The following is a 27299-nucleotide window of genomic DNA, read 5'->3' as shown; positions in this document are numbered from 1 at the left end:
GAGGAAAAAACAGGTAGAAAAAGGAGCACATGTTCTCATGTCCCTTCTAAAAAAGGGGAGAGAGTCAAGAAAGACTGTCAAAAGTGGATGAAATAAGAAACAGTTGTTATTTCTGAGGTTACCAAGTTAAGCAACAGAATAAGTTAAATTAAAATTACAACTATCAAACACTGGAGAGGGATAATGATGTGAGAAAACTAAATATTCATTTTTTAACACCAAGTTAGCAATTATTAACTAAATTTGATAAATCAAAAAACAGAGGAGAGCTGGGTCCGATGGCTCATGCTTGTAGTCCCAGTACTTTGGGAGGCTGAGGCAGGCAGATTGCTTGAGCTCAGGAGTTTGAGATCAGCCTGGGCAACATGGTGAAACCCTGCCTCTACAAAAAAATACAAAAATTGGTCAAGCCTGGTGGCACTTGTCTGTGGTCCCAACTACTTGGGAGGCTGAGGTGGGAGGATCTCCCAAGCCAGCAATGTTGAGGCTGCAGTAAGCTGAGACTGCGCCACTGCACTCCAGCCTGGGGTGACAGAGTTAGACCCTGTCTCAAAAAAAAAATAAAAAACACGTCTATTATATAGAGCATAATGATCTCATGATGATCTCCAAATTTTTTTGATAGTACAATCCTTTCAGGAAAATAGTAATAAGCACAAATCCCCAATATAATTATATTTAGTTATTTGTAATCTATGTAAAACTATGACTATACTCATCTATTATATGTATATTGTAACTTACACAAAAATAAAAGTTCTAAGTATGTAAGAATAATTTTGAATGCATTTTTCAAGGTAGGGAAATACTTACAATAATACATCAAAATACAGAAAATCATCAGTTATTCTTACATAAAAATAAACATTTTAAGATATTTTTTAAAAGCATACAGGCTGGGCAAATGATCTGAACAGACATTTCTCAAAAGAAGACATACAAATGGTCAAAACAAGGATAAGAAAAAATGCTCAAAGTCATTAATCATCAGGGAAATGCAAATCAAAACTACAATGAGCTATCATCTCACCCCAGTTAGAACAGCTATTACCAAAAAGACAGAAAGGAACAAATACTGGCAAAGATGCAGAGAAAAGGGAACTCTTACATACAGTTGGTGGTAATGTAAATTAGTACAGCCATTATGGAAGAGTATGGAGGTTCTTAAAAAAAACTACAAATAGAATTACCATATAATGCAGCAATCCCACTACTGGATATTTATCCAAAGGTAAGGAAATCAGTATGGAGAGACAGCTGTACTTCCATGTTTACTGCAGCACGATTCACAATAGCCAAGATAGGGAATCAATCAAAGTAATGGAATACTATTCAGCCACAGAAAACAATGAAATCCTGTCTTTCACAGCAATATGGATGAGCCTGTAGGAGAGTATGTTAAGTGAAACAAGCCAGGCACAGGAAAATAAATACCACAAGTTTTCACTCATATGTGGAAACTAAAAACATTGATCTCATAGAAATAGAAAGTAGAAGAGTGGCTACCAGAGGTAGAAAAAGGTACAGGGGAGAGAGGAAGAGCTAAAGATTGGTTAACAGATACAAAAGTACAGCTAGATAGGAGGAATAAGTTCTAGTATTCTACAGCACTGTAGGGTGACTCCAGTTAATAATAATTTATTGTATATTTTCAAATAGCTAGGAGAGGATTTTGTACGTTCCCAGTTTAAAGAAATGATAAAAGTTTAAGGGGATAGACATGCTAATTATCCTGATTTGATCATTATACTTACATGGAGACTTGGTTGTATAATAGGAAAAAATATAAATGTTATCAACTTTGGCAGTATAAAAGTAAAAGTGTAGCTGACAGAAAGTGGGAGGGATATTCCAAGGCAGAGAGGAAAGGTAGGGTAGACACGTTGACACATGAGAGAGCATGTTGTCTGGGAAACTGGAAGTTTTTCAGGATTGCTAGAGCAAACGGTACATGAGGTGGTGGTGGCAGGAATGGAACAGGTATTGAAATATCACATTGTACCCCATAAATATGTACAATTATGTGTCAACTAAAAATAATGTTTAAAAATTTTTAAAAAGGTAATTACCTTTTTTCTTTAAAAAATAGAGACAGGGGTCTCATTATGTTGCCCAGGCTGGTCTCGAACTCTTGGGCTCAAGTGATCCTCTTGCCTCAGCCTCCCAAAGTGCTGGGATTACAGGCATGAGCCACCACACCCAGCTAAAAGGTAGTTAACTTCATATTCATATATATATATATTTCCCCCCCCTGAGGTGGAGTTTCACTCTTGTTGCCCAGGCTGGAGTACAACTACACAATCTTGGCTCACTGCAACTTCCACCTCCCGGGTTCAAGCGATTCTCCTTCCTCAGCCTCACAAGTAGCTGGGATTACAGACGCCCACCACCACGCCTGGCTAATTTTTTGTATTTTTAGTAGAGACGGAGTTTCACCATATTGGCCTGGCTGGTTTCGAACTCCTGACCTCAGGTGATCCACCCACTTAGGCCTCTCAAAGTGCTGGGATTAGCTAACTTTGTTTTTTAAAAACAGCATACAGCCGGGCGCGGTGGCTCAAGCCTGTAATCCCAGCACTTTGGGAGGCCGAGACGGGTGGATCACAAGGTCAGGAGATCGAGACCATCCTGGCTAACATGGTGAAACCCCGTCTCTACTAAAAAAATACAAAAAACTAGCCGGGCGAGGTGGTGGACGCCTGTAGTCCCAGCTACTCGGGAGGCTGAGGCAGGAGAATGGCGTGAACCCGGGAGGTGGAGCTTGCAGTGAGCTGAGATCCGGCCACTGCACTCCAGCTTGGGTGACAGAGTGAGACTCCGTCTCAAAAAAAAAATAAAATAAAATAAAAAAATAAAAAAATAAAAACAGCATACAAATAAAGAACCAACGATTTGACATTCTTCTTACCCACTTCTCTCCCCTCCCACTCCCACCCCCAAAATTAGAACTTCACCTTCTTCCAGGAAGTATATTCAAGGAACTGAAAACACTTAATAAAGGTAATATACTTTCCAAAAAAAGTGTACAATAAATAAAATTTCAAATAATTCCCTTTCTTTTCTTTTCTTTTTTTTTTTTTTTTTTGAGACGGAGTCTTGCTCTGTCATCCAGGCGGGAGTGCAATGGTGTGACCTCAGCTCACTGAAACCTCTGTCTCCCGGGTTCAAGCAATTCTCCTGCCTTAGCCTTCGAGTAGCTGGGATTATGGGCATCCATCACTACGCCCAGCTAATTTTTTTGTATTTTAAGTAGAGACGGGGTTTCACCATGTTGGCCAGGCTGGTGTCGAACTTCTAACCTCAGATGATCTACCCACCTCGGCCTCCCAAAATGCTGGAATTACAAGTGTGAGCCACCGTGCCCGGCAATAATTTCTTTCAGTACTCAAATTAAGCATCTTATGCACCTCCCAGGATGTGTACAGTCTTCTTTAGACATACAGCTATAGAAGTCAAAGGCACAGTAACCAGAAAATCCAAAAATATAAATGGTTAAAGAGAGGCTATCTTTAGGGAATAAAGCTGGGGGTAGGATAAGCTGGAAGGAGAAACAAAGTTTGTATCATAAGCTCATCTATACTATTTGACTTGCTGTGTACACGTTCTTTCAGATAAGGAATTAGTTTAATCAGTTCTATAAAACTCTGTCTCTTTACAAACATGTATGCTGATTCATTTCATTCAACAAATATTTTTTCAACATCCGCTCTGCCCTAGCCACAAAAGACAGAGAGAAAACTGACATTTTAGCTCTCAAAGAGATCACAGTTTGGGATGGAAGAAGGATATGGAAACCACTGACAACATTTCAGTCTTGTAAGTGATTAAGAGAAGAGCGTGCCAGGTATCATACACTCGCAGTTTGGGTCACACAAGAGGTACACTAACACTGTGGAGTATTAAGGAGGGATTGCTGAAAGGTCACTTCCTCTTCAAGTTGAGACTTAAAGGACAAGTAAAAAAAAAAAAAAAGACAATAAACCAGATGAATGGGTATGGAGAACAAACGGGGAAAGGACATTCTAAGGCAAAGAGGAAAGGTGGGGTAGACATGTTGACACATGAGAGCATGTTGTCTGGGAAACTGGAAGCTGGTGGCAGTGGCAGGAATGGAACGACAATATAGGAAGGGGCAAGAAATGAAGAGTGGTGCTCAGAACTCTGCATAGTCTCCTAAAGGCAATGGGAAGCCACTGAGGGATTTCACCAGCAGGAAGGGAGACCTGAACAAATTACTTTGGAAGCAATGTGGAGGACAGATCTGAAAGGGGCAGACTGGGCTACTACAATGGGCCTAATTAGACAAAAGGAGGATGTGAATTACAGTAACAGCAGAAGAATGAAGATGAGATGATGCATTCAAAAGGTATTTGGGAGGCGGGAGGATAGCTTGCTTGAGCCTGGGACGACGCTGCAGTGAGCCACTGCACTCCAGTCTAGGAAACAGAGGGAAACCCTGTCTCAAACAAACAAACAAAAAAGAATAGTGTTTATGGTAAAAACAAGTATTTCCAAATGTAATTGTTAGCAGCTATTTTCATTTTCCTTCCTTTAATAAATATCCAAAACTCCTTTCACCGTTATTGCCAGAAGGATTAATACAATCATAGCTCTCTTATAAAAATCTCTTCATTGGTACCATCTTTAAACCTAATATTAATACAAAAGGCACAAAATATTTTAAGAAATATTTACTTTTTTTACTATTAGAATTCAATTATATCTTCCTGTGGAGGCAGAATTCTATAGATATCCACCAACATTTCCACCCTCTGGTTATTTCAAATACTAATCTAAGTACTGCTGTGAAGGAGGGACTTTGCAAGTGGAACTAAGGTTACTAATCAGATGACTTTAATATAGAGATTATCCTGGATTATCTGAGTGGATCCAACGTAATCATACGAGCTCTTAAAAGCAGAAGAAGAAGGCAGAGGAGTTAGTGAGATGAGGCAGAAGAGGGAGGCAGAGAGATGTGAAACAAAGGACTCCACCCCTAGTTGCTGGCTTTGAAGATGGAGAAAGGGAACCACGAACCATGAAATGCAGGTGGCCTCTAGAGGCTGAGAACAATCCCAAGCCAGCAGCCAGCAAGCAAATGGAGACTCAGTCCTGCAACCACATGTAACTGAATTCTGACAACTGTAAAAAATTTGGAAGCCGAATCATTCCCAAAACTCTAGAAAGAAACTTAGCCCTGGTGACACTGATTTCAACCTTGTGAAACTTGGAGCAGAGAAACAGCTGAGTCACACTATGCCCTGACTTCTAAGTTAACAAAACTGTGAGATCAGGGTACAAACAAATGGGCGTTGTTTTAGGCTATTAAATTTGTGGTAATTTGTTACAGGAGCACTGCAAAACTAATATTCTTTCTTTAATCACTGACTTAAAATACTCTGTCAAATCTCATTTTTCTATTAAGAGATGTAACTTTGAACAGAGTTCATACATTTCCAGTCATACCCAATTACTATAAAATCCAGTCTAATTTATTTTTCCCAAACATATTTTGAAGATGTTTAAACCTACAGAAAATTTTGAAGACTAATACAATGAATACTCTTATACCCTATACCTACCTATATTTATCAACTGCTAACATTGTTCTAATTTATTTGCCTTTTCACCCTTCCTAAATGTACATAAATACTCCCCCGCCCCCCACCTTCTCCTTCTCTGTATCAGGCATTCTAAACTGTAGATGATTTTGCCCCCCAGAGGACAACTTATCATCAGGAAAATGAAATTAAAACTACAATGAAATACCAACTCACACCCATGAGAATGGCCACTCTTTAAAAAAAAAAAAAAAAAAAAACAGAAATGTCTGGAGACATATCTGATAGTCACTACTGGGGGAATGCTACTGACATCTAACAGGTAGAGCCCACAGATGCTGCTAAACATCCTGCAACACAAAGTCCCACACAATTATCCAGCCCAAAATATCATTAATGCTGAGATTAAGAAACCCTGCTTTCTGCATATGTGTATACAAACATTTTTTCCTGAACTATTTTTTATTTATTCCTGAACTATAATTTTCCTGAACTATACTGAAATATTTCCTGAACTATTACTGTAACTGTAAGTTACAGACGTTATGATACTTTTTACCCTAAAGGCTTTAGTTTTGGCTGGGTGTGGTGGCTCACGCCTGTAATGCCAGGACTTTGGGAGGCCAAGGTGGGCCGATTGCTTGAGCCCAGGAGTTCGAGATCAGCCTGGGCAACACGATGAAACCTGGTCTCTACAAAAAACACAAAAACTAGCCAGGTGTGGTGGCGCATGCCTGTGGTCCCAGCTATTTGGGAGGCTGAGGTGGGAGATCGCTTGAGCCCGGAAGGCTAGGTTGCAGTGAACCATGATGACGCCACTGCACTCTAGCCTGGGCAACAGATTAAGACCTTGCCTGAAAAAAAACTACAGTTTATATTTTCTAAAAACCAGAACACTATCTCATACAGCACAATTTAACATTGATACAATACTACTATCCAATATACAGTCCATTTTCAAATGTCCCTATAATCTAAAAAAAATCCTTTATGGCTTTTTTAAAAAAATACAGGATCCAAAGAAGGGTACATAGGATGGCAGCCTGATCAACATTTTAGATTTAAAATAAATAAGGAGTCCCAATTTTCAAGCAATGGGGGACAGGGAGTAAAACTTGTGGCATTAGCTCTAAGATCTAATAGTCTATGACTCTGATACCATGCTACATCTGAAATGGATGTACTAATTCAGAAGCTTGTTAATACATTAAAAATCTCTCTTGGGAGAATATCTTCAAACATGTTTACCCTGTACTTAAGAAAGGTGAACTCTGTTCTCAATAACACATAACCCTGTTGAATAAAAATATCAATCTGAAACAACAAATCAAGAAGGAACTTTCTCCAAAGAAGACAAATGGCCAATAAGCATATGAAAAGATGTTCAACACCACTAATCATCAGGAAAGTGAATAAAAACTACAATGAGGTATCAACTCACACCCGTGAGAATGGTCACTCTTAAAAAAAAATAGAAAATAAGTGCTGATTAGAAAAATAGAAAAATTGAAAAATTTTCTATTGAAATTTTTCATTAGAAAATTTCTATTGAAAAATTTTCATTAGAAAATTTCTATTGAAAAATTTTCTATTGAAATTGAAATAGAAAAATTGAAACCCTTGGGCATCGTTGGTGGGAACGTAAAAGGGTAAAACCACTTTGGAAAACAGTATGAAGGTTCCTAAAAAAATTAAAAATAGAATGACCAGGTGATCCAACAATCCCACTTCTGGATATACAGAAAAATTGAAAGCAAGATCTCAAAGAGATATTTGCACTCCCATGTTCATTGTAGTACAATTCACAATAGCCAGGAGGTAGAAGCAACCTAAATGTTCATCGACTGATGAATGGATAAAGGAAATGTGGAATATACATACAATGGAATACTATTCACCTTTAAAAAAGAAAGAAATCCTGTCATACTCTACATGGGTGGCATCATGTTAAGTGAAATAAGGCAGTCACAAAAGACAAATGCTGTGTGATTCCACTTTTATGAAGTATAAAGCAGTCTAATGGAAACAGAAAGCAGAATGTGGTCACCAAGGGCCAGGGGCAGGAGGAAATGAGGAGTCGTTCAATGGGTAGAGTTTCGACTTTGCAGGATGAAGAAGTTCTAGAGATCTGCTGCACAGAATTCAAGACCAGTCTGGGCAATGCAGTGGGACCACTGTCTCTTAAAAAAAAAAATTAAATTATCTGGACTTGGTGGGATGTGCCTGTAGCTACTCAGGAGGCTGAGGCAGTAGGATCACTTGAGTATGGGAGGTAGAGGCTGCAGTGAGCCATGACTGTCACCCAGACTGCACTCAGCCTGGGTGACAGAGGGAGATCCTGTATCAAGAAGAGAAAAGAAAAGAAGAAAAGGGGGAAAAAAAAAGAAAAGGAGGGAGGCTATTTATGTGTCAGGACGACGAGTATATGGGAAATCTCTCTGCATTCCTCTCAATTTTGCTGTGAACTTAAAATGGTTCTAAAACATTTAAAGTCTTTAACTTAAAAACAAAATCTGAGGCACTGAGAAGACTACAATGAAGAAACACTTTTACTGTATGGTCCACTCTGAAAGAAATGTGGTAAGGATGCAATCTCCCTGAGAATTCACCATTTCTTTGAGCTTCTAACAAAGGTTCAAAAGCAACTAATGGTAATATCAAATGGCTCTCTGTACACATACCAGTCTCAGAAAGCTAATCATAGTTCTGGAGATTAAGTTTCAGGCAAAGGCAAAAGCTAATCTCTGAACAGCAGGTCTAATAAAGTTAATGAGAACTATACAAACTACAGATCTTCTCCCTCTATTGTCTTTGGAGGATAGGGAACAACCATAGGCTCTAATTATCCTTAGATTTAAAGTAATCCCGGAGACTGAAAATGGGCAAAAAGCCATATTAGTCTTACTACAGTATTTGGCGACATTACTACTATTACCAGTTAATCTGTATCAGTAACCCTGTCTGGCACTAAATCTCACAAAATATCCACATTAACTCATAAGGAACCAAACCATCCACAGAAGTCATGTTTGAAAATTTGTACTAATATGAGCCAAAGTGCCAGGTATCAGAAATGTTAAACAAGTGCCAACACCCTAGTTAGAACATGCCTACTACCTATTCACTCATGACAACCCTACTGAACACATACTGAAATTGCTAGGGCAGTCATTTTCAAGAGGATACTTCAAAAACTTTAAGCCCTTTACAAGCAAAAGGGCTTGAAAACCTTCAAAGGACCCAAGTATATGGGACTTCAAATTTCCATTAGAACTGTACCAACTTTTCATATGCAACAGAACACATATGCAGAATGATTGGAATGGAAAATGTGTATAATCTAAGTACAGAGAATTATGCTGAATTGTCTTAACTTTCATTCTTTCAGGACTTAACAATAGTGAGAAGGAAGAAGGTATTTTAAACCAAAACCAACAAATTACAGGGTTGCTGTGTTATCAGCTTCACTCAGATTACGAGTAAACCCTAAACAAAGTAGATCCTAGTTTGTAGAAAACACACTGTTAAAAACAGACAAATGCAGGTGTCATTCTGGGTTATCACACCCAAGCAGGCCACAAGTAGTATGCACTATAATGGCACATGGAAGAAAAATACTTCTAAAAATGGTTTAAACAGTTAATACACCCACAGTTTCTGATCTCAGAGGCAGGATTCTACTCTGTTCAATGTGCTGCATCATTTAGCCAGTCCAGGAAGTGTTATTTCCCAAGTAATGTTTCAACAAAATATCTAGAAAACACGGAACTGTAAATTAGCTTGCTTGCTCTGGGCAAGATGCCTTGCCATGAGAAGCTTGTTGCTCAGGTAAATGTCTGTTGGCTCTTCCAGGCAGGTCACAAGTCCTCCTAGCCCACAGAGAGGCTGCACAGACTAACAGTGTGCCTGCCCGGCTCCCCTGGAGGAAGTGCTCCCTACACCAAAAAGCTGGCCTTGGTGGAATCTGCAGCAAAAGGCAGAGAGAAGAAGGACCACTTTCATGAGATAAACTCGGTTCATTTATTTTCCTTTTTTAACAGTTTTATGGAGATATACTAATAATTCACATATCCTACAATTTATTCATTTAAAGTATAAAGTTCAGTAGGTTTTAGTATATTCACAGACTTGGGCAACCATCACCACTATCAATTTTAGAACATTTCTGTCCCCCTCAAGAATACCTTGTATTCATCAGTAGTTACTCCCCATTTCCCCCCAGGCAACCATTTATCTATTTTTTTGTCTTTATATAGATTTGCCCATTCTGGACATCTCATATGAATGAAATAATATGTGATCTTTTGTGACTGGTTTCATATATTTAAGGTTTTTAAGGTTCATCCATGTTACAGTGTGTATGAGAACTTCATTTCACTTTATTGCTGAATAATATTCTGTTGTACACATACACCACACAAGTTCTTTTCTTCACAGGCAGTAGAATCTCCTTTGCTATATAAGCAAAGCTATAAACAGTGATAAGGTGCCTGCATTAGCTCATGAATGTCTATTATGGCTGAAACTATATCATTAATTGCATAATGCTACAGTTTTCCAAAAGCATTATGAAGTGCCACTGGATTAATAAAAATACTGAGAATGAAGTTCCTTTACAAGTAAGCTGACTGCTTGGAAGTTTTCTCCTGTACACTGCAGAAAAAAGGGAACTTACAGCTCCTAAGGCCTGAACACCTCAGGACATAACTGGTCTTTGACCCCATCCAGTTAAAGATAAACAGCAAAACTGCCAGTATACAAAGCTGGTCTCTGCAACCTTTCTCTCCTCTTCCTGGCCCTCCATCTCTTTCCTCTATCTGTGAAATAAATCAACTTCTTCCTGTCCTCTTACCCTTCCCTACCCCCAAACAGAACAAGATCTCTCATACCTGCTGAATAGTTATACCCTCACTCTAAATTAAAATAATACATTCATTCATAGGAAAAGTTACTTAAACCAGACATCTATATTCTAAGACATTCTTCCAAAACATGAAATGAAACTAGTTTCCCTCATAAGAAGAATTTCTAGCATAAACGAGCTGATAAGAGGAGGGTTTTTTGTTTTGCTTTTTGCAGAGAGACCCATTGAAATCACAGTAAACCCACTCCATGGCAAATCAGATTTAGTCAGTAATCTCAGGTTCATGCATATCTACAAGGGGGTGGGAAAAAATAAATTGTTGTTAACTTTGTTAGGCATGATAATGGTATTATGATTACATCTAAAAATACCCTTATCTACTAGAAATGCATACTGAGGTACTTAGATGAAATGATGTGATGCCTGAGGTTTACTTTAAAATACTTTGGTTCAGCCAGGCATGGTGGCTTATGCCTGTAATCCCATCACTTTGGGAGGTCAAGGAAGGAAGACTGCTTGGGGCCAGGAGTTCGAGACTAGCCTGGGCAACACGGCGAAACCCTGTGTCTACAAAAAGTACAAAAATTAGATGGGCATGGTGGTGTGTGCCTGTAGTCCCAGCTTCTCAGGAGGCTGAGGCGAAAGGATTATCTGAGCCTGGTAAGTCGAGGCTGCAGTGAGCCCAGATGGCGCCACTGCACTCCAGCCTGGGCAACAGAAGACCTGTCTCTAAATAAATAAATAAATAAATAAATAACAGTTGGAAGAGGGTTTTGGGCGAGGTGAAATGAAATAAAATATTGATGAGGGTGGCTGATAGGCATATGACAGTTCATTATTCTTTTCTGTTTTCTGAATGTATAAAAATATCCATAGTAAAACACTTTTTGTTGTTGTTGTTGTTGTTTTTGAGACGGAGTCTCGCTCTGTCGCCCAGGCTGGAGTGCAGTGGCGCGATCTCCGCTCACCACAAGCTCCGCCTCCCGGGTTCACGCCATTATCCCGCCTCAGCCTCCCGAGTAGCTGGGACTACACGCGCCCACCACCACGCCCGGCTAATTTTTTGTATTTTCAGTAGAGACGGGGTTTCACCATGTTAGTCAGGATGGTCTTGATCTCCTGACCTCGTGATCCGCCACGCCTCGGCCTCACAGAGTGTGGGGATTACAGGCGTGAGCCACTGCGCCTGTTGTTGTTTTTTGTTTTTTTGTTGTTGTTGTTTGTTTTTAAGAGGCACGGTCTCACTCTGTTGCCCAGGCTGGAGTGCAGTGGCATGATCTCTGCTCACTGCAATCTCCGCCCCGGGGCTCCAGTCATACTCCCACTTCAGCCTCCCGGAGTAGCTGGCACCACAGGCCCCCTCCATCCCACCCAACTTTTTTTTTTCTTTTTCTTTTTCTTTTTCTTTTTCTTTTTTTTTTTTTGGTATTTTTAGTAGAGACGGGGTTTCACAATGTTGCCCAGGCTGGTCTCAAACTCCTGAGCTCAAGGAATCAGCCCGCCTTGGCCTCCTAAGAGCCGGGATTACAGGCGTGAGCCACTGTGCCTGGCGGGTAAGAGTTTTTGTTTTGTTTTTGTTTTGTTTTTTTTTTGACTCACATAAAAGACTACAAAGAGGTACCTGGCCTGGGTTGAATTCTAGACAGGGTTCTGAGAGTGTTACTCAAGGGCACAATTACTATTGGTGATGCTTGCTACAAAGACTCAGTTTTATTCGTACACGCTTAATATCATGGGTTGTCAAATCATTCTTCCAATTTGCAGTACATCACTCGTTTCAGGGTAATGACTTAATACAATTTTCAAACAAAAATGTAAGATTTACTTGCCCAATGATGGTTATCTTCTCAACTTTTTTCATAATTTATAAAAGCACCAGCTGACCCTAAATCATCTACCAATATCTTTAGGCCTTTTAATGCAAGCGGTAAAGGAATACTGTCCTCTGAATGCAGCGTTGGCTAACACTGCTGACCCACGCAAGGCATTGATTTGTAGTTGTTTTTCTATCGGAGTGATGGATTTGCGCTCAGCTACTCGCGGTGTCTACTAGGTCCCCCTGGTGACCAAACAGTACACTTAGGCAGTAGTAGGGTTCCAAGGCACAGACTGGCAGCGGAACAGAGGGTGGAACGGGAAATCATGAAAAATTAACACGTGAACAGTACACACGACATGACTGAGAATCACGTTTGCATTGCTGGGGTATTTTGGATCCAAAGACCAGCAACTAGCCCCTTTCCTTTAAAAAGCAAACACCCATCCGCCTGGTTCAGGCTTATCGATCTCCACCTCCCATTTAAATCTTGGGTGTGATGGAAAGACCCAACCAAGGGGCTCGGCACGAGGCACACGCTGCTTTTTGGTGTCTGGTGAAACACTGGTGTGACAAATTGTCATAATTTTCTAAGATATGGAGGAATGCTACACCACCTTTCCTACCACCGACTTAAGACCCAAGACACGGAGTCAAGAGCAGCCGACCTGCGGGGGCCTACGGGGGAGGGGGGAAAGCCCCGAAAACACCAGGGAGAAGGCGGCCCGTCGAGCTCCGCCTGGAGGGGCGCAGGGCTGCGGACAGCGCCCGGAGCGCGGGTCGTACTCAGGTCACGTCTCGGGGCTCTCAGGGTGAAAGGGCGAACCCGGGCGGGACGACCCGGGCCCTGGAGCCCGCCTGGCCGCGGCGCGGTAGGCGCGAGGGCCGCGGTGGGGGGCGTCGGCAGCGCAGCCGAGGGGGCTGGGGAGGGCGCGCCGCCAGGTGCCTGACGGCAGGGGGCAGCGGGGTTCGGGCGGGCGCAGACCCAGGGAGGGAGGAAGGGAGCGGGGGCGAGTCCCGCGCTGCGCGGCAGGGCGCACGGCCGGGTGCTCCCGCAGCGGGTGGCTGGGCGGCCGCCGGCCTACCTGGAGGTAATAGGGTTTCCTTAGCCAGGCCCCCGGACAGAGACTCCTCGCCATGGTAATCACACATCGCCCCGCCGCGCTGCAGTCAGAGGCGGACCCGAGCGCTGGCTGCCGGGCTCCCCGCCTCCCCGCGCCTCCCCCAGCCTCCCCGCCCCCTGCCCGGCCGGGCCCGCCCACTCCTCCGCCCCCGCCGCGGCGCGCGCCGCGCTCCCCTCGGCCCGGCGGCAGTAAGGGCGGCTAGCGACCGGAGGCCCGGCCTCCTGCTCTGTTCGCCCGGCCGCCGCGGCTGTCAGAGAGGTTGGTGCCGACTCCGCCATAAAGGGGAGTCGCACCTCGCCTCCGCCGACACAAATCGACTGCGCCTGGAGCTTAAAGGGGAGGCGCGTGGAGGTGGGAGGGGGCGCCGCGGGAGCGGGGGTGTTGCACGCTCTGTGCGGATTGGGTCGTGGGCCTTGCTGGCTGATGCTGCGACCCCTGGACCGCGCTGGCTTCGCAGTCTGCTCTGGCTTCCGGCTCTCCGCGCTGCGCCTCGCTGCGCGTCCCGCCACCCGCCCCGGCAGCACCGACGCTCCCCATGGACTCTGCTTCTGGAGTCAGTACGTGTCTGGACGGGTTGTTTCGAAATTCAGGGGAAGCTTGGGGCTCCTTCCCTGGGGACTGGCTCATCCTCCATCGCTCTTGGTGGCGGTGGAGGGAAGGGGGCGTCTGCCGCAGCTGGAGACGCAGACCGAGGCATCCCCCCAGGACTGGGCTCAGCGTCGAACGCGGACAGGGCGCCCCGCTGCTTAAGTCGGTGCCCCGCTACCACTCTCCAGTTAGCCTCGAATGGCCTACAACTTTTTTTAAAAATATACTTTTAAAAAATTCCGACTTTTTTGTTTATATTGTTTTTAAGACAGCTTCAGAGTTTTCCTGGCCCCACCCAGGAACACTGATTTCAAAAGAAAACAAAAACAAAAACACCGAATTAAATACAGTCCTGAAGGCAGGGAGCCTGGGACGTGGCCTGCTACTCGGTTAAGGCTACATAACACTGGGTGTGGTGTCTTTCTTTTGACAATGAGTTCCAAATAAGGGAAAAAAGAGCCACCCTACTGGGAGAACAGCTGTTGATCCTAGTGACTTGTAATGGAAGAAGCTTTTTTTTTTTTTTTTTTGGCTGCTTTTTACCCCACCTACCACCTTTAAACGTGATGCTAACAAAGTTTAGGTGGCCCGTTAGAGCTCATTCGGGCCAGTTTCTCTGAGAAGCGGTTTCCCCAGAAGCAAACCATTACTCCTTCTCACTTGGTTTTTACATAAGCCTTGTTCAGGTGCCTTGTTCCTGAAGAGATACCTTCATGTCTGCCCCTTCCCTCAACCCACACACAGACACAGGTTTTAAACCTCGGTGATTTTGGTTGTGGTGGTGGTTCTTTCTGTTTTTGAGAGGGGTCTTACCATGTTGACTAGGCTGGACTCACACTCCTGGGCTGAAGCCATCCTTCCGTGTAGCTGGAACTACAGCTACTTGGTCTTATTTTATTGCTTGCAGACAAACCAATTTTTCATTGATTTTGTTTGGGTTAAGAGATGGTAATTTCAGAATAAGATAAGGGTGAATCCTAATGGTTTCATGCATTCATTTAATAAAGATTTATGAGTACCCAGGCACTATTCAAGTTGTTTGGGTTACATAAACAAAACAGACAAAAATCCTTGCTCTGGTGGATATGAGAGAGAGGGGCAATAAATAAAAATGTAATCAATAAAATCAAATAGGATAAGAATGCTAATAAAGGTTATGGGGAAAACAAGGGAAATGGAGAAGACTACAAGTAGAGGAAGTTTGAGGCAAAAAAGGAGTTCAGTTTTCGACAAGTTACATTTTAAGGTATCTATTAGAAATTGAAGTGGAGATCTTGATTAGGCAGTTGTATGTGTGAATGAGTCTAGGATTAAGGAGCGTGGTCCAAGCTAAAGGTATATGAGAGATATCAGCATTTAGATGGCGTTTAAAGCCATGAGACTGCCTAAGATCATGGGTAGGAAATGGCGTTTAAAGCCATGAGACTGCCTAAGATCATGGGTAGGAAGTGAGTGTAAATAGAAGATGACTGAGGATGGAGCTCTGGGGACCAATGCAGCTTTAAGGCAGGGTAGTGGATGAGCCAGCCAAGGAGACTGAAAAGGAGCTGCCAGTGAAGTGGGAGACCCGAGTGAGGTGCCCTGAAGCCGAGTGAAGCTCGTAGATCTAGCAGGGAGTGCTCCTCCGTGAGTGAGCACTGAGAATTGACTGTTGGATTTAGTGACATGGAGGCCATTGATAACCCTTCAGTGGAGCAATAGAGGAAAAACTTGATTGGAGTGGGTTTAAGAAAAAAATGAGAGGAGAGAAACTGGAGATGGCTAATACAAACAATTCTTTTGAGAAGTTTGTTTACAAAGGGGAGCCGAAATCTGGGACAGTGACTGGTGGTAGAAGCAGAGTCAAAAGAAGATTGAAAAAAAAATGGGGAGAGGCCGAGCACAGGAGGTCAAGGATGCAGTGAACTATGATCCCATCAATGCACTCCATCCTGGGTGACAGAGTGAGACCCTGTTTCTTTAAAAAAAAAAAAAAAAAACAAGAAAAAAGAAAAAAGTGGTGGGGGGAGAAATACTTGTTTTGAATGGAAATGATCTGGAAGAAACGGGAAAATTCATGTGGAAACAAGAAGTGAGAAGTGCTGGAGTGGTGTCCTTGAGAGAGAAAAAGCGTTTGAAAACTAACACACAAGTGGAAGGATCATCTGTAGACAGGAGTACAGACTGTTCATCTATGGAAACAGGCAGGCAGGTGGGTAGGCATGGTAAATAGGAATCTTTGGAAGTTCTCTTCTGATTGCTTCAATTTTCTTAGAGATGTAGAAGGGAATGCTATCAGCTGAGAGGAGGTGGGAAAGATTATGTGAAAAGGGAAGAGAAGGTGTAAAATGTCATCTAGGAGAATGAGAAGACAATGGACCAGAAAATAATTGTGTGCTTGTTGAGTGTCATATAGGGCCCACTTCAGTTTATGGTCATGAATTTAAGTGAGACAAGTTAGTATGAGTGTGCTTCTTTCTCCAGCAATAATTAGCTCCTGGGAAGAGTAGGCTGAGAATTCTGTTTAATCACATTTTGCCAAAGGAATAAGAGCAAGGAAGTTGAGGATATAAGCAAGGGCATGATTATGATTCACCATGGAACTTAAGATGATTAAAGAGGGAACAGTGGATATGGAGAGGTTAAGGACAGTGAAAAGGTGGTAGGATCAATAAATTGCAAGTTGTCCTGGGGTTGAGGGGTTGTAGGAGTCTAGGGAAAAGAGAGAATGATCTGGAAATATAGGAGGTATATGAGAGTCTGAGGCTGGGCATAATGTCTCGTGTCTGTAAATCCAGTACTTTGGGAGGCTGGAACGGGAGGATCATTTGAGGCCGGGAGCGCAAGACCAGCCTGAGCAACATAGCAAGACCCTATTTCTACAGAAAATTTAAATATTAGTCAAGCATGGTGGTGTGCACCTGTAGTCCCAAGCATGGTGATGTGCACCTGTGCACTCCGGGGGCTGAAGTGGGAGGATCCCTTGAGACCAGGAGGTGGCGGTTGCAGCAAGCCATGATCGTACCATATATTCTAACCTGGGCAACGGAGTGAGACACTGTCTCTAAATATATATCTATATTGCAAGTCTGACTCCATTTTTTATATGTACTGACAGCTTTGAAGCCCTGCCAGTCCTGTTTCCCCAGTGCAAACATAAGAAAGCCTAGATGCCTTTGATGCCAGCAGGAAGTACAAACCGTGCAAGACCCAGCCCATATGAGAGAGCCCTCACTGTGGTCCTACCCCTTAACCACCATGACATCCTAAGATAGTCTCCTTTCTTTGCTCCCTTAAGCCATTTTTGAACCAGTTTGGGAGCCTGCCCTGCTCTCCCCAGAAAGCTGCAGTATGTGAACAAACCTTTTCACACCCTCTTGGTGCATGTGTAGCATCATCAGTCTCAACATCCAAATTAAATTTTAGGTGCAGGAGCCCATCTGGCTTCTTCTGCAGGGTGACCACAACAATGTGGTAATTTTAGTGGGATCCATGAAATTGAGACTATGGAGGAGTGATGAAACCTAGGGTGGGATATGCGACCATGGCAGTGAATGGCTAAGGGATGTGGAGGCAGGATCATTGGAAGAGAGTCAAGGACAGACTGTCATACAGATTATATGCATGTGTATTAAAAACAGTAAGACTTAGGACAAGGGAGGTGCTGGGGAAGATGTCAGTAGCAAAAGCTAAAGTCCTTGATAAATAAGACAGTGACTGTGAGTGAGTAGGTGAGGAATGGGGAAGGTGAGTGACAACATCAGAGGACATGAGTTTTAAAAAAGATAATGGGCAGGGGCAGGAATTAGGAGGGAGGAAGAATAGCTTAAAAAAGAAGCAAGGAAGAGCCCTCTCCTCCCTCCCACTCCAGTGGTATGAGGGCGCTGGGAAGGCTGCAGGGACAATAGCATCCACAGGAATCAGCCAGCTTGGCGTTAGGACAAGAAGGTGCAGGAGATACTTAAAGAAGCAGTTGAGGATATAGAGGATTTTGCTGATGATAGACAGAGGGCACAGTGGGACTTCTCAAGAAACTGGGGTGTCTTGAGAAGAGTTCAGAATAGTTGATGTGAAGAGCCTTGAGAGGGTCAGGTGGAAGGTGAGGGAGGCCTGGTGGTCTGGGGTTTCTCATGGTAAAGGATATAAACAAGGATAACAAGGACAAAATGTGAACCAAATGAGAAGAAATGGTTATTCGGGTTTCCTTTTAGAATCACCCAAGACTAAATGAAATTAATGTTTTATTTGAATGGAGAAAAGTAGTTTAGAAGATTTTCATTTCAGACTTGAGTTGCTTCCCTTGTCTTCACATGCCCCAAGACCCTGGCCCTCCAGGGCCCATGCTGAGGACCTTGCACCCAGGTGGGTACAGTGAGCTCTTGTATCACTGGACTTGCAGTTTGGCTATAAATCCACTTGGATGAGTCCCAAGATGGATCCAAGCAGGTTGGCCTTGGCAAATTTAGGCAAGATCCTTTCTGCCTCTGGTCTGATGTTCTCCTGAACTCTCACTGCAGAGGCCTGGCCATCCTTTATGTCATATACTGGACCTACTTTACAAACATCCAAATGTACTTCTGCTAGTGCCTGTTCTTATGGCCCTTAAAAATTTCATTTTTTCTAAGTAAAACCTAGCTAATCCAAAACTAATTCATATGGTTGTGTTCAGAGGTGCTAATTTGTGGCCTCTTAGTCATTGTCACATGTAATGTAACGTTGGCCTTCCAGAGACAAAGAAATTACTCCAGTGGGTTCCAATACAGGAAAATCAAGATCAGTGGACTTTCAACTTTCTTGTTTGCACATTCTCAAAAGAATTTTGAAAAATATATGAATTCTCTGATGTTTTATATCAACATCCAAAATTTTTATCATAAAATTAAACAATTGTAAAGAAAGTAATTTTCAGTTTTGTGTTGTAAATATTGGCATTAAAAAAAAAAACAAAAAACTGTGGCTGGGCGCGGTGGCTCACGCCTGTAATCCCAGCGCTTTGGGAGGCCAAGGCAGGTGGATCACGAGGTCAGGAGTTCAAGACCAGCCTGGTCAAGATGGTGAAACCCCCATCTCTACTAAAAAGCAAAAAACTTAACCAAGTGTGGTGGCAGGTGCCTGTAATCCCAGCTACTTGGGAGGCTGAGGCAGAAAATTGCTTGAACTTGGGAGGTGGAGGTTGCAGTGAACCGAAATCACACCACTGCACTCCAGCCTGGATGACAGAGCGAGACTCCATCTAAAAAAACAAAACAAACAAACAAACCAAAACCCAAAAACTTGTCATACAACTCTTAAGTGTATCCAGTGGAATATATATAAATACCTTGATACCTTAGTATCATGTACCTTGATACCATTTAAAGAGTATCATCCTTTAAGTTATAAGATTATTTATTTAGCTATCAGAAATATAACATTGTTCCCTTTTCTTCTTCTTGAACTTTTATAATTCTTCTTCCCTCATACAATGTTATAGTTTTTTATTTTTATGCTAATTTATTTATTTATTTTTTTAATCTTGCTCTGTCACCTAGGCTGGAGTGCTGTGGCATGATCATAGCTCACCATAATCTAGAACTCCTGGGCTCAAGGAATCCTCCCATCTGAGCCTCCTTAGTACCTAGGACTTACAGATACATGGCACGATGCCCAGTCTCTATTTTTCAACCTATCCTACTTCTCCGTATAATAGGTAATTTTTAAAATGTGATTTTAATGTTTTTTATTTTTATTTTAAAATTTATTGTAATTTTTGAATATGTAATATTTTCATTTGGTTCAAAAATAAAAACTAAATTAAAAGTATTCATTGAGGAATTTTACTCTCCCTTGTCCAACCCCCCATAGGTAATCACTTGTTTTAGTTTTAAATTTATCCTTCCAGTGCCAATTTTTTACATAAATAAAAGCAAATTTGAATATATATTTTTAAAATTGAATATATATTTGTTTCATTTCCCCTTTCTTACCTAAAAAAAGTTACTTTATTACATTTTTTTAAAACTGCAGAATGGAAACCTATTAATTAGACTAATGAAAATGTACTAATTAGACCAACATCAAATCACACTCCTGATAAGAATCTTTTCCCTTCTCTTTTGCTTTGACAGTAAGGTTAGATCACAGAATTCAACTGACATTCTTCAAGGACATTTTGGAAACCTGTGGTGTTTTCAGTGCTTTAAATTCAATACCAATGAGAACACAGGTTGCTAATGTCAGCCCTGGGCAGATTGTATTTTGTTTCTTCCAATATTTACAAACTGGGACATTTTACATAAACATCTAGATTTCTGGCTCTTTTGAAAATTAGATCAGCTAACCAAGCCTCTCACACACACCAACGGTGGGCTGGTGTGACCTCTGTGTGGCACTTGTCCTGCGGTCTGCTATAGACCCTCTCACTTCCTAGTTTTCTTGCTTCAGCCCTCAGCATTTATTTATCTTTCCCATCTGGTCCCTGTAGGCATTTGACTTAGCCACCTCTGAGTTAAAATCATAGCAGTGACTTGGGAAAGTACACTTAAAGAGGAGCTTCTTTGAAGCTTCAGAATGGGAAGCAAGAAAGGAGCAAATGAAGAGAATAGAGAAAGATTAGGCTCTGGATTAATGATTCCATGTTTTGCCTGAAATTCCTCAGATAACAGGACAAGTGAATTCTTTCCATATACTGTGTAGTCTATATTCACCTTCTCAGGCCACTAGATGATGCAGGGTATTGGTAAGCCAGGGTGGTGACTGAATTTGCACCCCAGGAAAAATGAAATCTGTTGCGATTGAATCATGAGAACATAGACTGAAATGAGAGACAGAGTTCTTTTTTATCTTCTATGAAAAGGCACATTGGACATTGGAATTTAAAAATGCAGTGGTTCCCTAGTTTTCTATTAGCACTACCACCAAATATTAAGAATCTGTTGTGTCTAAAATTTTATAAAATGCTGTTCAGAGTATGGAACACAAGAAACTTATAAAGTAGGACAGGTATTTTATGTATCTGCTTTTAATATAGAATACAGTGCTTTAAAAAAAGAAGAATGATAAGAATTTGAAGGGAAATTACAATTTATTGTTACTTCCTTAACACCTGGCCTACAGAAGGTAATCCATAAACATTTCTTAAGAGAATAAAAGAATGAATGAATAAATAAGGCTTCCAAGAAGATAAGATGTATAATAATAAAATAGGTTTTAAAAAGGTTTTTACCTGAAAAGCAGCATTCAAAATCTGAAACAGTCATGAATGACAATCTTTATTTTGTTCTTTATTCTTATCAGTACATTCCCTGAAGAAGTGCTGGGGGTTTTTGGAATAGTTCTTCAAGAAAATGAAACACCTATAAGAATTTGGTGCTAAGATTTTGTCTGACTTAAGGCATAACACTTTTAATTCTGGATCTTGAAATTCCTCCTAATGAAAATGTTGCACTAAAAGACTTATATTGATAATTCACAGTGACTGCAGCAATAATGTCAGAAATGAACATCACATGAGACCTATCACATAGAAGTTACTTAAGGATTCACCTTATTGTGGTGGGTTATAGACCTCAGGAGGATATGAACTTGTCCTGAGACCATCTGATGACATTTTCAGTCTCTGGCAATAGTCTCTGGGATTTTGTGTAAACTGTCAATGTCATAATATACAGATTTTTAAAATATGGAATGCTTCTCAAATTTGCCTGTCATCGTTGTGCAGAAGCCATGATAGTCTTCCCTATATGGTTCCATTTTTAGTGTATGAGCTGTCAAAGCGAGCATGACAATGTCATAATATTAAAATAGTATTTCACAATAGGGTTTCCCTACTCTCTTAATTTTGTGTATAAGAATATGCCATGTTCTCTGGTGGCACTACAAGAGCACTGTTCACCGGGCGATTTGTAGTGCGTTCTTCCTTCTGATGACTAACCCTAAACCCTTTCCAATTCTCTCGAGCACAAGAATAACCATCCAAGTCCAGGAAACATTTGATTCTCTCAGATGACAGTAAAGATCTTAGAGAACCCAGATGTTTCCTTGCTGATCACCCCCAGTAAAATCCAGTTAGAACCAACAAATTCAGAAAATGTAATAAGGACTCCAGACTTCTTGTGGAGTATATTCTTCATCTTTTCCTGAGTTTTTTCCTGTTTTTCAATGTTTCTTTTTTGCATTATAGTGGTTAGGAGCTCTACAAGAACCACTGAAAACAGATAGGCTCTCTGTTTAGTTCTGCCACTTTTTAGCTATATGACCTTGGGCCAGCTGTTTAAAATCTCCATGTCTCAGTTTCATCTTCAGCAACAGGAGGATTAAATGGGGTTCTGTGTTATAAAGTGCTCAGCATGATGCTTAGCACAGAGTAGGCACTGGACTTATGTAGAAGTCTGAAAAAGATGTCTAAAATGTCCTGCTATAAGGCTGTGTATGATTACTTTTTTTTTTTTTTTTTTTTTTTGAGACAGAGTCTTGCTCTGTTGCCCAGGCTAGGATGCAAGGGCTCTATCTCGGCTCACTGCAACCTCTGCCTCCTGGGTTCAAGCAGTTCTCACATCTCAGCCTCCTGAGTAGCTGGGATTACAAGGCACCCACCACCATGCCTGGCTAATTTTTTTGTACTTTTAGTAGAGACAAGGTTTCACTATGCTGGCCAGGCTGGTCTCAAACTCCTCACCTCAGGTGATCTGCTCTCCTCTGCCTCCCAAAGTGCTGGGATTACAGGTATGAACCACCACGCCCAGCCTGATTACTCTTGTTGTTGAACAAATCAAGGGAGCGCCAGCATCTTCAACAAACCTTCCCAAAAAGCTTTAGGTAAAAATTTATTTTTGAGTTATAGGGAAATGGGCTTTCCACACAAATTAATTTTCTCAGTAAACAAAACTAGTCCCTTTAAGGCACCAACTCTTGTAAAACTGTTGACCGTTGTTACATTAATAGAGATCTTTTTGAACTGTGACACCCATGTCTCTGTTTTATGAAACACTGTAATGAATATAATCTAACTATTTCTTGATGCTGTAGGATTATACAATACAGAATCACATATCTGACATCTCGGAGTGGGCCAAGTATGGCCTGCTAATACCAGAGAGGAGAAGAGAACCAGCATTGAACATGTCCGCTGGGATGGACTGGAACTTGGTGATGCTGAGGGCCAACAAGTGTTCAAAATAGTTCCAGGTATCAGGCTATAGTTCGTGAAAGCAGTTGTCAGTGTTGGATTAGGCAGCAGCTGGATAGAATCAAGTTGACACAGAATCAAGTAGTTCAGAGGGAGAGACTCCTCTGAAATTCAGGCCAGCAGGTTGGAGGTGGTAACTGGGAAGTCTGTTGAAAGACTGCCAGGGTCTATAACCACCACCTGTATGAAGGCAAAATTTAATTTCCAGTTGCCTGCACAGCACAGTTATCTCTAGTTTTAAGAATAAGGACTCACAGGAAGAGCCCAAGGTCACAGCATGTGTGGCTAGAGTTGGTTAAAAATCTTTCTCAGGTGGGAAAAGGTTGGGTAACTTGCCCAAGGTCATGCTGTGAAGGTGCACACCCAGAATTCTATTACAGGCAAACTCCGTATCCGTTTCTGCTACTTAGCTCTACTCACTTTAAAATAAAACAAATGGGGCCGGGCGCGGTGGCTCAAGCCTGTAATCCCAGCACTTTGGGAGGCGGAGACGGGAGGATCACGAGGTCAGGAGATCGAGACCATCCTAGCTAACACAGTGAAACCCCGTCTCTACTAAAAAATACAAAAAACTAGCCGGGCGAGGTGGCGGGCGCCTGTAGTCCCAGCTACTCGGGAGGCTGAGGCAGGAGAATGGCGTAAACCCGGGAGGCAGTGAGCTGAGATCCGGCCACTGCACTCCAGCCCGGGCGACAGAGCGAGACTCCGTCTCAAAAAAAATAAATAAATAAAATAAAATAAAATAAAACAAATGTTTCACTATTCTGGCAGACATAGAAATGACTGGATTTGTTTTTCTGATTCTAAGGAAAATTACAGCTATACAACTCTAGAGTCACATAATTCATCATTTTTGAAGGGACAAGAGTGAGTTACATATTTATCTATAAGACAAACATGTTGTTGTTATAGAACGGATTACTATAGGGGTACCTTAAGAATTATCTGTCTTAAATTCCTACAACCTAAAATTAAACCTTTCAAAAGGAGCCAGTGAATCGCTATGAAAATAGCACAGTTCAATTAGATTTAAATTAAACATTGGTTTCAAATTTGGGATACTAAAAATAAGTTATTATAACTGAATTTTAAATTATTTTACCCATTAAAAGATCTAAATTCATATATTCAAAATTTGATAATGAGCTAAAAACATTTAGTTCAAAGGAGCTACATTTTCATGATATGAAAAACAGAACTTTTGTTCTTCCTCATCCTCTGACTCTCAAAAAAAAAAAAAAACCCAGAATATTATTAAGAAGGAATGATCAGGCCAGGCGTGGTAGCTCACGCCTGTAATCCCAGCACTTTGGAAGGTCAGTGAGGGTGGATCATGAGGTCAGGAGTTCAAGACCAGTCTAGCCAAGATGGTGAAGCCCCGTCTCCACTAAAAATACAAAAAAATTAGCCAGGCACAGTGGCAGGTGCCTGTAATCCCAGCTACTCGGGAGGCTGAGGCAGGAGAATCGCTCGAACCCTGGACAGCAGAGGTTGCAATGAGCCGAGATCTCACCACTGCATTCCAGCCTGGGTGACAGAGTGAGACGCTGTCCCAAAAAAAAAAAAAAAGTAGTGATCTATCAGGGTTCTTGTTTTAAATTATTCTTAGAAGATTACTATTTTGTTACTTAAATTACCAACAATAAAAGGATTTCTATTTGAATTCAGGTATTTTTCACTTTATATTCTCCATTATTGCCTTCCTGAGATTCAGTTGTAAAGAAGACTAAACTTGCCTCCACTCTAATCCTGCATTTCCTCTTTCCAAAAAGGCATTTCCTCTTGATTACTCCACTTCATGCTCTAAATATGTGTCAGTTCTGGGACTGTGAACAATGATTGTGTTTTGCAAAAACAGGTTTAAAAATATCGAATAGGTGAAGGAAGCTGCAAGTAGAGTCTTGGCCAGGCAGTGGGCCAGCAAGATGGAAAAACAGGAGTCGAGAAGGACCCAAGAACCAAAGGACAAATTAGTGACCTAGAAGCCAGAGGCAGGCAGAATTTAGAGTATGCCAGAAACTAGGCATGCAGATAGCAACAAAAGAGATCAGAAACCCCAAAGGAGAATGCTTTAGAAGACCAGGCATGCCAAAAGTCAGGCAGGGTTAGAAACCCAGTGAGTAAAAGGGGTGGTCAGGAGGTAAGAGCACAGTCTCAGCAAGAGGTAGGGGCAGCAAAAGTCAAGCACCCAAGCAAAGAAGCCTCCAATGAGACCTTGATTCTCAGGCCAGTGTCCTGCCTGGGACTGTCAGAAGAAGTAGAAAAAGACACCTAGTTGCCCAGGGAATAGGGACTTGGACCGACCAGAGCAGGTCTTTCCTTTTCCTGCTGTTAACAAATGATTTGGCTCCATGACTAGATAGTTGGCGAATTTTCTTCACTTTTGGATGCTTTTATCCTGACGCTCTCTGCTGCTCTCTTCCTAGGTAATGTAGAGTTCTTAATCGGTACCCACAGATGCTGTACTGATTCAACTTGGCAAGAGACTTAGAGCGTCTCAGGACAAGTTGGAAACTGAAAATAGATTCTGCCCGTTGACTCAGCAGGATTGGGGGGTTGCCTCTTAATAATCACACACCAAGTTAGAACTTGTCATGTCTAAGATGTCCTATTCCATTCCAGTGTGGTCTCATTTTGTTCCAAAGGTGGTTTTCTTTTTTAAAAACAGAAGTATTGACAGCTGGTCCCATGTTATATTTTTCCTCTTTATAGACTCTAACAAAGTTCTACAGATAGAAAAGTCTGGTGACATTTCCCTTCCCTTTATAAAGTATGGATTTCACAGAACCCACTCCCTGTCAAGGCCATCTGGGGAAGTAGAATCTTTTATCTCTCTAGGCGAAAGGGTTTATCTGTTTTACTTCCTTCTTTTAAGCTGAGGACCTTCTGAGGTAGTTTCTTTAATAAGTAAATTACTTTCTTCCCTTGTCTTACCTGACTGTGTTGATAGCAGAAGTGAGGGCATTTCCTTAGAAGATAAGATTTCTTTTTTTTTTTTTTTTGAGACGAGTCTCGCTCTGTCACCCAGGCTGGAGTGCAGTGGCCGGATCTCAGCTCACTGCAAGCTCCGCCTCCTGGGTTTACGCCATTCTCCTGCCTCAGCCTCCCGAGTAGCTGGGACTATAGGCGCCCGCCACCTCGCCCGGCTAGTTTTTTTGTATTTTTTAGTAGAGACAGGGTTTCACCGTATTAGCCAGGATGGTCTCGATCTCCTGACCTCGTGATCCTCCCGTCTCGGCCTCCCAAAGTGCTGGGATTACAGGCTTGAGCCACCGCGCCCGGCCGATAAGATTTCTTTTACATTGGGTTCATGAATGAGGATTGGTGGATCCAGTCCCCGCCTCCCCACCCTGGGGCTGAAATGAAGAACTGAAGGTCTCTTAGGCAATTCTGGGCCACATTCAGCCTTGTTGAGACCTCTTTGGTGTGATTTGTATGAATTTGGACCAGATTACCTGAATTTGAATCCCAGTTATATGATTTTCTGGCTCTATGACTTTGAATAAGTTACATACCTAATTTCTCTGGCTTTAGTTTTCTCATTTCCAAAATAGAAAAAAAAATATATCCTAACCTTGTTGTGCAGATTAAACAAAATAATATATCTGAAAGTGCCTTATGTATTGTCTGTAAGTATTCTGTGCATGTTAACAAAATCCTTAAAAAGGTAGGGTGGACAGTGCTCCCTGTAGGTTACCAATCACAGGACCTTTACACCTGAGGCTATTCTTTCACAGTGCATTATTTTATTTATTTTTATTTATTTATTAATTTAGTTTTGAGATGGAGTCTTGCTCTATCATCCAGGCTGGACTGCAATGGCGCAATCTCGGCTCACCACAACCTCTGCCTCCTGGGTTCAAGCCATCCTCCTGCCTCTCAGCCTCCCGAGTAGCTGGGATTACAGGTGTGTGCCACCACACCCAGCTAATTTTTGTATTTTGAGTAGAGACAGCGTTTCACCATGTTGACCGGGCTGGTCTTGAACTCCTGACCTCGTGATCCACCTGCCTTGGCCTTCCAAAGTGCTGGGATTACAGGTGTGAGCCACTGCGCCCGACCTATTTTTTTAATTAGAGAGGAAGTCTTGCTTTTTTGCCCAGGCTGGAGCACAGTGATGCAATCATAGCTAGTACAACCTCAAACTACTGGGCTTGAGTGATCCTTCTGCCTGGGCCTTCCAAAGTGCTAGGATTACAGG

The 27299-nt window shown here is 42.0% G+C and overlaps 1 protein-coding gene and 1 non-coding gene across 2 annotated transcripts in view; both read right to left on the bottom strand.

Annotated features, from left to right (window-relative positions):
- Window positions 1–13451, bottom strand: part of DIPK1A (divergent protein kinase domain 1A) — a 120837-nt gene extending 107386 nt beyond the window's left edge. The window contains 1 exon segment of the mRNA NM_001266885.1: window positions 13327–13451. Coding sequence (NP_001253814.1) covers window positions 13327–13380 — 54 coding nt within the window. The 5' untranslated portion in view covers window positions 13381–13451.
- An 8135-nt stretch (window positions 13452–21586) lies between these two features.
- Window positions 21587–21693, bottom strand: LOC114674958 (U6 spliceosomal RNA). The gene has a single exon (XR_003726049.2). It is a non-coding gene; the product is annotated as a U6 spliceosomal RNA (small nuclear RNA).
- Between the last annotated feature and the right edge of the window lie 5606 nt (window positions 21694–27299).

The sequence above is a fragment of the Macaca mulatta genome, chromosome 1, assembly GCF_049350105.2.
Source record: "Macaca mulatta isolate MMU2019108-1 chromosome 1, T2T-MMU8v2.0, whole genome shotgun sequence".
NCBI lineage: Eukaryota > Metazoa > Chordata > Mammalia > Primates > Cercopithecidae > Macaca > Macaca mulatta.
The sequence above is the reverse complement of the archived record's forward strand: the minus strand, read 5'-3'. Positions and strand labels throughout refer to the sequence as shown.